This window comes from Pseudopipra pipra, chromosome 14 (genome assembly GCF_036250125.1).
Source record: "Pseudopipra pipra isolate bDixPip1 chromosome 14, bDixPip1.hap1, whole genome shotgun sequence".
Classification (NCBI taxonomy): Eukaryota; Metazoa; Chordata; class Aves; order Passeriformes; family Pipridae; genus Pseudopipra; species Pseudopipra pipra.
In genome coordinates, this window is record NC_087562.1 from 859,541 (window position 1) to 871,929 (window position 12,389).

The 12,389-nt window shown below is 41.7% G+C and overlaps 1 protein-coding gene across 2 annotated transcripts in view; it reads right to left on the bottom strand.

Annotated features, from left to right (window-relative positions):
• The window catches only part of CBFB (core-binding factor subunit beta), a 39,099-nt gene that overhangs the window by 2,903 nt on the left and 23,807 nt on the right, over positions 1-12,389 (bottom strand). The window contains exon 5 of one of the 2 annotated variants that reach the window (XM_064670639.1): positions 10,236-10,331. In XM_064670639.1, coding sequence (XP_064526709.1) covers positions 10,236-10,331 — 96 coding nt within the window. Of the gene's footprint in view, positions 1-10,204; positions 10,332-12,389 lie in introns of both variants that reach the window. The other variant, XM_064670641.1, reaches the window with a different exon arrangement.

Here is a 12,389-nt window from a genome sequence, read left to right on the forward strand (position 1 = left end):
TAATTTCTTTTTCAGTGCACCTGCAAAGTTGGCAAGAATATCAAACTGAGAAAACTCTGGGACTGATAATTGCACCCCTGTATTAAAACAAACGTAAGTTCTCCTTTAAAGAAATCATTCTGTTAAACAGTTTGAGTTGATGGCATTGTAAAGAGGAAATTAAGGATGGTCAGTCACAGTTAAAGAGGCTACCTTTGACTTGTCCTTCTTTACTTCTGCCTCCCTTATCTACCATTCTTCTTGTCTGCCCAGTTGGATGCTCCCAGTTGGTTACTGCACCCAGGGAACTGCTGTTTAAAAGCTGCTGTTCCTTCTGCTTAAAAACTGATTTGAAGTTCCATTTTCCTTTCATGGGCAGTGCTCCCACTCTGATGCACACGGACCTCATTCAATAAATCCCCCAGTAACCAACATGTTTCCAGAGCAGACAGTTCCCTCCTGCACTCTCCTTAGTGGTCACATTGCCATTGCTGTTTTGGAAACACCTCCACTGTCTTAAATATCACAGTTGCTACCTGCTACCTTTATGTATCCAGTGCTGCCCTTGGTTGCACTTTAGGTGTTCAGGGGTGAGTCAATCTTTTCACTCTGTTCTATCTGGGTGGGTCACACTCTGACTGAGGGAACAATCTGCTTCTCCTCCATGCAGAACTCTGAAGGTGTCAGCCAACATCACTGCTGGTGCACAACCCCCCAGATTTCTCAGTAATCTTCCTGAGGAATCACATTAAAGCAAACGGCTCTAATCACACACAGCACTGACGATTTTAGTGTTTAAGGGCATTTTCCTTTCAGCCCCTGAAGCAACTTCTGCAAGCTGTCCTCTTTGTGGAGATGCTGAATATTAGAAGATGGTGTTTAATTAAAGATTTTTACATAATTTCCAAAAGGCAAACCATTCAGCTTTGACTATCAAAATCACTGTGGAAAGGTTAATGAAGGAAAGCCCACACTTTTTTTTTCTCCTTTCAACAGAAAAGTAAACTGTGTTGTAAAGATTTTTCTTAATATGAAATGGTTGTTCAACAAGTCTTAAATTAGTGTGACAGTATCTACATAGAGTTCTACAAGATTAACAAAACAGAAACAGTTCCACTTTGCATACTCTTCTCCTATTGAACTGGCTGCAACAAGATTTCTTCTGGTTTTAACTGTTGCCTCTTTCTTCTAGAGGGAAACAAAGGCAAGCACTGTCTATAAGAATTACCAAAATCTTACTTCTACTAATCTTCTACCAATTTTGCACTCGATAAACATTTTTACACTTAACTAGAAAAGACCAGCAAGTTAATTGCTGCTCTACTGCTGCTCTAAAAGCAACAGTGTTTCTTCCTCAGAAAGCAAATCACACACACAGCAATTTTATTGTCAAATTTCAGTGAAGATTCCAGGATACGGGCATATGGTTGCATTTATGCTTTGCTTAAAGTGGTCTTTTCTTTCAAAACATATGAAAGAAGCTGTGTGATTCGTGACCTCACTGCTGCTTGCAGAGTGTGCAGAAGCCACTGCTGAACCACCACCAGATCTGCCCTTTCAAGTGCTGTGCAGGAGGCACAACAAACGACCCTCCAGTGCACCAGAGGCACTCATTACAATATCTGACACCAGTGTGTGTGGGTAAAGGAGTAATTCTGCAATTCAGTAAGTGGGGATTTACACAAGCAATGGTAATGTGTTAGAATGACAGCTCTGGCTCAGACACCCTCCTCTGCTTGTGCTCTTCTGCTCTGCAGGACAGCACATGTGGAACACGCTGGTTCTGTCCCCAACCACCCTGCCAAGGCACAGTGAGGAACCACAACTGTGCCCCACGCACTCAGAGAACACCAGGAGAAATAAAACCTGCTCCTTAAAGACCAGAGGAGTGCCCTGGTTTGTAGGCAGGCAGCACCCTGGGCAGCACCAGGCACTGGGGCTGCTTTGGTTCACTGGCAATTGGCAAAACACAACTTTCCTAGGAAATGCCACAAGCTCCTGAACCCCACGTGCAGGAGGAGTGTGACTGCCAGTGTGGCAGTGTCTGCTGGTTCTCAGCCCACTACAGGAAGCTAAAACTTCCCTTTTAGACATGTAAAATGGCACTCTCCAGACTTCTCTCAGCCCAGGGTCCCACACGCCGGGCACAGCTCATCAATCCTCTGAACTGCAGCATTTGCTGTAATTTTTGAAATGCATACCTTTTGCTGCCATGCAAAGCACCAGAATTACTCTCAGTGAATAATGAGCTCAGCTTCTCAAGGATTAAGGAGACTTGCTTCAATTAAGAAAGATGCATCTATCTTTGCCATTGGGAAATGGAATACCCTGCCATGAGTCATGCATAATGAGCCATGAGAAAACAGTAGTTATTCATTTTTTTCTCTGCATATTTCATTTTTTTCAGTCAAATGCTGATTTTAAGTTTGAAGGAGCACTACTTTGGATGTCCTTCATCTGCTATTTAGCAAAAGGATAAAAAAATATTTGCTTATGAGAGAAACTTGTAAATAGCACACAGATCCCACCAGAGTTGTAATGTTCCTAAAAATGACTGTATTTTAACCAACATTGCCAGTTTCCTTCCAAATGTCCTAAAATCGAAGAGTTCATGCCGTGGACACATCAAGAGTTTCAACACCCAAAAATACTTGGCACTCAGCTTCCAGCACTCCAAGCCCTGCAAATCTGCAGCAGGGCAGGAATTGTGAGTGGCCAGGAGCCATTCCCAGCCTCCTGCCCTGGAGATGGTCTGATGGCCCACTGAAAGAACTGCAGGAACATATCTGGCAAAGAACCACCCCAGAGCCTCCTGTCACCTGCTATTCTAGATTTATTCATGCTGAACTCACAGTGCTGATACCACGGGGGTAATGATGTACTGACAAAAAAGAGTTACTGACAAAAAAGAGTTACTGACAAAAAAGAGTTACTGACAAAAAAGAGTTACTAACAAAAACGTTTTGACTGGAGGGTAAACAAACAAACGTGGCCCCTGCAATGCTCTTACACCTGTGCTCTCTCCAACCCTCTGATGTCTGAGCTTTTTCCAAGCCTAATATATGTTAGCTGGTATGGACTGAAAGTCACATTAAGAGCATGATGCAGGATTTGTATTATATTATTTTTCTTCTCAATAAATTAGATAGCCTAAAATCGTCAAATCATTAATTTTTATCACTGACTGTTTTGAAAAAGGACCATGTTGGAGCCTTTACATCTGTTCCTGGGGCGCTTAGGAAAAACAAATCTAAGAATAATGGCAATTAAGGAAGGAGGCACACGAGCAGTTCCTCCAGCTGCCAAGAGAGTCAGACACCCTCCTCCTCCTCCTCCGCTCAATCCTGACCCACGCTGCAGCCAGTGGTGCTTTCAACTGTGCCAACAAAACTCCTAAAAATGACTTTGAGAAAGCCTCTGTAGCTCCCCCCTTCCTGTGTGTGTTCTGAGGCCTCTGATGTCCCCAGGGCAGCCAAGCCCTGTCACCACATGAGCTCATCGGGGACAGAGGCTGCAGTCCCACCGTGTGGTTTACACGAGAGCGCCGAGAAAGCAGAACTGAGAGAGCTGGGAGCAAACTTAGCAAGCATGGCCAGGGTTGCCATGAAGATGGCCCTCCCTTTCCATGAATCACTCAAAAAACCAGCAGGGAAAATTGAGACCTCGGAATGCCAGGCAGTGACGTGACAAGTACAACATATAACTTGGGACACTGGTGAAGAGGAGGGAAGGAAGAAGGGCTGCCATGAAGAGCAGCCAAAATAAAGTCTCCTTGTGGACAACTCCACTGCAATTCTTTAATGGGATTCTGGCAGCTCCATCCTGCTGAAACAGAGCAGATGCATTGTGTGCCCTGGCATCTGCCATCTATAGTTTACTAAATAAGTGAAAAATCAGGCTATGTTATGAAAAACTAAACAGTGAACATTTGGATTCTCTTAGAAGGACTGTCAGCCTCTTGAAAAGGGATAAAAAAAAAGCAACCAACCAAACCTGAGAATACACTGCAGATACTTTTCTAAAAAGAAGAGAACTGCAGGATAAAACCCCCCCAAACCAAAAGCCCTGAAATAAGGACACACCTCGGCCCTGCCACCTGCCCAGCCTGCTCTGCCAGCAGCTGCTGGGGAGCTCCAGAGCAGGGCCAGGCCACTCAGCACATCTGCTGGCTGCCCAGGCACCCTCTGCCCCAAACCTCTGCAACAGCTGCATCTCTGTTTAAAAGCCCTTGTGAAGGTACCAACCCTGGTACACCACACTGCAAGGAAAGGAAAGGAAAGGAGAAGGCACAGCAAGAGCAAGGAGCTCTGAAGAGCTTCGAGCTGAGACTGAAATTTTTACTTTCGTATTAGAACTTCTTTTCCAAGGGAAGAAAAAAAGCTTGAAATGCTCCCTTTTAGAAAGTATTGTTTGAAGGCTGGTCTAAAGGTTATAAATTTATAATTAATATTGATTGCCTCCAGACAGTTTTCCTCTGTTGCTCAGCCCCTTTCTAACCTTCATTGACTGAAAGAAGACGCTTATATTACAGTATTCCCTGATTTGCAAGATTGATCTCCTCCCTCCTGCAGTCAGCATTGATTCTGCACAGCACAAATTGTTTTTCTGATATATGCATTCCGTGGCACTTTCACACAAACACCAGCTAAGTTCTTGTGAAGCAAACTAGTCATAACATAACTGGCTTACTCGTACTGTGCTCACACTGCAGAACCTCTTGAGGCAAATCCACACACCCACTTTAATGCCTCTTTCTAAATTATGTTGTATTCTTCCTGCACATAAACAAATTACATCTATTTATGGTTGTGCACACACAGAAGCATTTACCAAGTGTACACTACCCACTGCATATGAAAAATTAACAGTTTGGGGTTCTTTCATACCCAAAAACCTGGATTAAAGCTTACACTATTTTTATGTCATTGTCAGTTTGGAGAGTACCTACAATAAGTATTAGTTAAATTAATTCCAGATTAATTTTTGAGGAAAAAAAAAATCCTTAAAAATCATAGAGTTTGATGAGAAAAAAATTAAGAAAAAAAAACAACAAAATTTAAACAAAAACCCCTACAAATTTATAATTATGCTATACTTTCTTCTGAAGCCAGTAGATTTGACAAAAACACTTATAATTAGTTAGAACATTTATTTACACTAAGAGTTTCATCTTTAAAAAAGAATAAGAAAGAAGGGAGAATGATTTTACCGTCTAGAACCTTGGAAGAACATAAAAGCATAAAAGTCAGTCCTACTACTTCATTTTCTTTCAACTGTAAAGTGTTTACATTTCTGTAGCAAAATCCTGTTTGCTTTTTAAGAGTTCAGGACTTCAGCACAATTAAATGAAAACATTCCTGACAAACAACAAAAACGTGTAAAAACCTAGGGCAGGACTCAGCATTTAAAATGTAGGTAAATTTTTCTCCAGCAGTTTTTAAAGGCTGGGGTTGGTGGGGGTTTTTTGGTGCTTTGCATTGAGAAGGACTGCTACTGGAAGAAACAAAGGTTTCAAACCAGGGTTTTTTTTCAGCAAAATGAAGGTTTTTAAAATGGGAATTTCATGCAGTTTCCCAAAATGGTTCTGCTTAGGCATTAATGTAATTTATATTTAGCACAAGACCACAAACAGACAGATTGCTAGACTAGACTGTCTCAGGGACAAGCAAACCACTCTGCTTCTTTACTCACAGTGTTGCTAAAACAAAGAGCATGGCAGTAACATAGGAAATGAACACAAAGTAGAAAAATATGACTTTTCAAAAATAGTGGTTGAAGAAATGACATTGGAAGGCTGAGAACAGATCCAGCCCCTCCCCAGGTAGAGCAGTGGGAGCATCCTTAGCTGAGCTCCAGTGACACAGTCAGACAAACTGCAACCTCAGACCACTTCAAGTCCGAAATTACAGAGTGCCTGTACAAAACAAACCTTCCCAAAACACCCTGACCTGTGTGCAGCAACACCCCAGAGAGCCTCCTCTCACCTCCCACCCCTGGAAAATCCCCCTCTGTGCCATTGCTCCAGCAGGAACTGGAGGAGGCACCTGCCTGTGGCTGCTCTGCACTGAGCACAGGCCCTCGCTTTGTGCAGGCTCTGATCTCACCAGGAGGAGCTGCTGGAGTCTCTCCCAGCCACCCAGGACAGTGGAACACGTTCTTGCAGCACGTTACTGGGGCCAGAAGACTGAAGAACAAGCAGAGGTTTTTACCGGAAGATTGAAGCGTTTCTAGACGGTGACTTGGCAGGAATTTCTGCAGAAAACCTCTCCTGCCCCTCAACCCTGGGCACTCAGAGTGAAACCAAACAGCAGAGGTGCTCCTACTGACTGACTCTCTCAACCAAGACACGAGGAGATGAAGACACAATGAAAATTAAATACCTGCCTCACCAACGTCCCTTTAGTCTCCTCACTCTCTTCTGTTAGTCTGGTAAAGGGGGCACAAACACTTCAAGTTCATATTCCTGTTCCAGAATACACCCCTAAAGTAACAGCCTTAGACCAAGTTTCCCAGGTGTAGCACTTGCTCATGGAAAGAGAACTTTGCCTTTGACTGGTGTGAAGCCACTAAATAGTCCAAGTCTGACAAGCAGCTCAGTGTTCCTAAACTTAATGAGCTTCCATCATTTATTTCATTTTTTTTTTACAATAATCTTTAACCAGGGACAAAGTCTTTCTTTGTGTGTATCATTAAACATTCACTGTCTCAGCATTCCAATGTTTTTGTAGAAGTAAAAGCCATTAGAATACATTATTAATTTTGAAGGCACTAAGAACACTCACTGACTTCAAAAGCATCTTTGAAACAAAGGAATCCTGAACAGCGAGGCAGGATTTGCAGTATCTGATGCAACCAAGCTACACAAGTTGATACAAAAACTCAAAAGCATCCTGTATTCAAAACAAACTATGTTAAAAATGTAACAGAACACAGTTCAACTCAGAGGTGCTTAAAAACTTCAATGAAAATTCCTAAATCCACTCACACCCTATTTACATTAGAGGAGTGCACAAAAACACAATCACCACTGGAAATTCATGCACAACCTACCTCAGATTCTGTTCTCAGATGCAAAGAGTATGTTCATTCAAATAAAGATCTGGTGTGCTAATGTGGTCATGAATGGAAGTATTTGAAGAAAAGAGGGCAAACAAACTTGACAGCACTCTGAAGGTTTTTTGTTGGTGGGGATTTTTTTTTTATTGGTTGGGGTATTTTTAGGATATTTAAAAATGAAAATTAATAAAGCAATAATTTCTAAATTGTTACCACACTTCCTATTTTTTCCCCTTTCAATGTGTCCAATTGCCACATACGATCCACTTTAACTCCTTTCAACAACTTATCACTGAGCACTCCTGTGCAAGGATATACCACTTTAAGTCTACAAAGAGACTTAGAATAGGGAATCCTTTTTACCCAGAAAGCTGTATAAATAAAGAATTTAATCTGATCATTTTCATATGCTGCCAGGCTTTGGATGGATAAATGTTTCCAAAGAGCTGGCGCCTCTGTTTTGGGTAGGAGTGGGTGGAATATTGCAGGATTCCCCTTCCCTCCCCCACTGAAGCAGAATCTGGTCTCTATTAAAGGCACTTTGGCTGTAATTCTACTGTCAGGAATATCCTGATTTTATACAGTGTTGCAATTCCTAAAGCCATCATTAACACTGATGAGATCCTGCTCCACGGCTGCCAGTTCTGAGTTTTGCTGTCTGTGCCAAGCTTAGAAGGAAAGAAAAATCTCAAGTTTTAGTGATGCTGAGAGCTGTGTGGAGATCATATTAAAGAGATTGTGAGGGCAGTACCTTCATGTGTGTGCAGCATAACATCCACAAAAATTCACTCAGCACACTTAGAACTGACCTTTTCTATAAAAAACCCTTCAAGTATCATCTCTGTAGCACAACCAAAGATGCTGTTTGACCCTTTGAAGTGCACGGGCAGTACCCAGGGCAGCTGGATGAGGGTTTTTCCAGCTGCCAGCAGAGCAGGGTCAGCAGGTACCACTGACAAACCCTATTTCCAAGCTGACTCTGCCCAGCTGCTGCATTAGAGTGGAAGTCAAGGAAGCAGTGACTGGTTTGGAAACCTGGTTCCTGTTTAGGAATGCACTGTAAGTCTGTCTCTGCTCTCTCCCCTGTCCCACCCAGAAGATCCCAATCTTTATGCAGTCCTAAGATCTAGATTGCAAAAGCTCATCTGTAAACATTCCAGGGACACAGTCAGAACATCTTACCCTAAACACACAAATGAAAACTGAAATGTGAAAACCAATTATAGACCTACATTTGAGGTAAAAATCTCTTGGTTACACATATTAAACATGTACAGTAAAATAAATAGCAAAATATGAACAAAAATGTATTGCAATTATTAAAAATCTGTATTTGCCATCACATAAATTTGATGCACCTTTTGACATTGTTTTTATTCTGCTTAAACATATTTCAAATCAGTAATTTTTCCTTTTCTTCCTTTCTGTAGGTGATCTACACCTGTGCTTTAGAGCTAGGACAACAACTATTGTTGTTTCAAGAGAAAATGGGTACTAATAGCTCATAAGGACATCACCTAATGACAACTGCCTGCTGCCTTATTAAGAGCAAGAGTCTTTTCAGTAGTTATTGAATCCAGCTCCTGCAGACAGCCAGGGACGGTGCTTTTTGTGTCTCAGTGTCAGGAGTTTTGATGTCTGTCATGAACCCCCAGATGCTCAGTATTACCTCAATCTCACTGTTAACTGAAAGAGGTTTTTTGCACAGCTTAGCTGTAAGGAAGTGTTTTCTACACTCAGAGGAAAAATTAAGTCTCTCAGAACTGCAGAAGTTATTTCATGAAGCCTCATTCTTTTTGAACCTTCAGCATTCAGTATGCACACAGCTGCTTCTCTGCAGTGACAGGAGTGGGGATGAAGGACACAGTAAAGGAAAATAAATCAAGAAAAGCTTTAAGTAAATTGAGGTCAAAGACATAAGGCCAGACCTAAAGTTCCTACTCTATGTTGTTAAAATTAGAGCAGGTGCCACAGGCTTAAAGCTAATTCTACCTTCCTTCTGAATTGAGCCCACAGGCAGGTTCCAGCTGTGCTGTGACAGAATCACTCAGCTAATCCAGCTGTTGCTCCCAGGATCCAGCAGCAGCCAGGCTTCCAAGGCAAGGATTTGACCCTTGTTCCAGCAGATCCCTGACCCAGCTGCAGCAGTGTTTGCAAGGAGACACCCCCCAGCCACCCCTGCAAAGTGAGAGACAGTGTTCTCTGTCTGCCTGTGCCCTCTCATTCTCATGCTCAGCGTCTTCCAATTGTACTTGGAAGGGAAGAAAGTCTGTCTCATCATCCCAGTTATCAGAAGGGATGCCAAAAGAAAAGTAGCTTAGCAATAACAATAATCAAATTTTCTAAAAACCGGAGCACCAGCAGATTGATCAGATTGGATTATAGCAAAGCCAGGCTGCACTGATGAAGCAGGAAGTAAGAAACAGCATTAGTGAGGGAAATTCAGAGCATTTCTGTGTTCTCCCTATTCTCTGCCTTAACTTGCCAACTCCCCTCATGCATTATTACTCGTCCTCTTACAGCTCCTGCCTTTCTGACATCTCAGAGCAGCTGGTTTCCATTCCCTTTCCTGGCTCCTCTTTTCTGCTCAGTAATTTCTGCTCTCATCAAGAAAGAACAAGATTCAATACTGTGGGGCCCTGAAGAAGCAAAGAACAACACAGGGGGAACTACACCAGTGAGAGAGAGGAGCAAGGCTCCCTGCCAGCAAGAAGAAGGTGAGAGGACAATAGAACCAGCCTGTGCAAGAAAGCAGACTGTGGCATCTGATTAAATTCACTGATAATGTTTCCCACAACATGGGATAGTGAGATCCAAAATTATGCCCACAGCTCCCAAAGCCTTTTCTGTGTTCATGAGAAATGCATGGGGCAAAAGATCCCTCTCCCTGCTATTAAAGTATCATTTGAGAGAGAAATGGAACTCTGTGAATAAATATGTCCTTACAGCTTAAGTACCCATAGAAAAGGCCATCTACAGAAAGGAAAAAAGGATAAAGATCAGGGAATTCTTATAAAAACTTTAAAAACTTTAAATCCATTTTTACAAGAGTTAAAACCAATGCATTTTGCAATCTTTATATGACGGCATTGAACAAACAGAAAATACACAACATTGTACAAACAGACAAACAAATGGAAACAATCTAAAGGTTTGGGAAAGTACTAACCAGTTACTGACAGCAGCTGTGAAACCCTCACCTCCATTTCCTCCCGATGGGACCTGTCTCTGTCCTCGAACTCGCGGGTTCTCCGCCGAGCCTCCTCGAAGGCTTGTTGTGCCAAGGCATCCTCCTGCTACCAAACAGACACACAGAGTGACACAAAAGGCAACCCTCACTTCTCCCACATCACAGCTCTCGTGCACAGTAAGGATCACTCGGCAGCCAAGGCCAGAATGTCCCACAGAACCTGCCAGAAGAGACGAGCTCCAGCAGATGCCAGCCCAGGGCAATGAAATAACACTCACCTTCATGCAGCAGAGACAACCAGGGCTGGGGCAGCTCTGGTTAAAATATATTTTCAAGGGAGAGCTGCTTTTCCAAAGTAGTTTAAATGCTGCTGTTCTTTGAAAAAGCTAGGAGTTCTCAGAAGTTGTATGAAAAAGGCAATACATCTTATTCTCCTTATAAAAGTAATTTTGAAGGCAGTATTCACAGGTATAGCTAGTCAGAGTCCACTAGCATCACTACATAAACTATGGTAATGTAATTCTCTTGCATTTAAAAAAAAAGTATTATCTAAGTTACAAATCAAATAAATCCTTCATTTTATCAAAAGCTGCTGCAGGTGCATTAGTATGAACATTCTTAATCCTTATGTTTTAAATTCATATAATTATATAAATTTATAATCCATATATTATATAGTTTTAATTTAAAATTATATACATTTATAAATTAAATTATATAATAATAAATCCTTATTATTTAAATTTAGGTGCATAAGAAAGTGTAAAGCAGAAATTATTCCTCCACTAATTAGCACACATTCCCATACATTGGAGGAGAAACCTGCAGCTTTTCAACAGCTCTGTAGTTTATTTTCAACAATGGCTTATGCACAGGAATAGATTTAATAAATTAACATTCAGATAAAAAAATCCTTCAAACTGTATCTTCTATTAAAAAAATGTTTTAAATAAACTCTTATTAGTATGTAAAGCCATAATTAATTGGCTTAGAAGTCATTTCTCTTGAAGAGGTCTTTTAACACATATTTTCTGTTCCCCATCAGAATTTTTACATTTTCAGAATGGAGGAGTCGAGTCTAAAGAGGTTCCACAAAACAGTAGAGGACAAACTGTGCTGGTTGTCCCTCCCCCTGGCTCTCCAGCTGGAATTACCCCTGCCCCTGCTCACCACTCCCACACACAGACGTTATTTAAAGCTGATCATTTTAAGAGAAGCCAACCTTGACTGCTGGAGGACACAAACCTGCAGAGAGCCCAGCTAAGTGTTCACCTACCAGGGGACTGAGCACATCAATTTTTTAATTTCAGATAAAGCAAGCCCAGCCCCAGAAAACCTTAAATTGCCTTTTTTGCCGTGGGCACAGTGCAGGGCCCTGGAGCTGCTCTGGGAAGGGATGGGAAGGGGCTCCCTCGGGCCCGGGGCAGGGAAACACAAACAGTGCCAATCCACTGCTCCACAGCTCCCAGGAAAGCCACGGAGCAAGGCAAGGCTGAAAGCTGCCAACAACATTTTCACACTACCTGCTATTTTTAAGGGTAGAATTTGGCCCTTTATAGCTATCTTAATGTTCATCCAAGGCACAGCAATCAAGGTCAGACAGCAGAAAGTAAGTTTGTTCTTAATAATGCAGAAGGAGAGAGAGAAAACAGATAAGCTCATCTCCCAGATGGCTACAGGAAAGCTGCCTCCTGGTTTACAGAAGAGGGTTATGTCTTTATTACCCTTTTCTTAAACAGACTTAAATAGAAGCAGATTCTTTTATCATCAAAGGGTTTTGCATTTTGCCATCATTTACAGTGGTCACAAACTGAAAGGATGACACACAGCCTCAGCCAGAATATTTTAAAGAAATGGTCATAACCAAAAGAAGCCAAATGAGAAATTTATGGGGGGGAAAAAAATCAGTATGTTGACATGCAGGATGAAGATGTGCTGACAGCTGAAACACTGGTTTACTAATGTCTGAGAAAGCAGAAGAAAAAAGCATCAGAACTTTCTCTTTTTTAGTAAAAAAAAAAAAATCTGCTCCACTCTTGGTGATACATTCTAACAAATTAACCAATGTCTCAATCTTATAGAACGGGAATTTAACAAACACTTTTAAAAATGTCACTCAATTCTAGGAATTACAGCCTAGTGAATGCAGCTGTATGAGACCAAA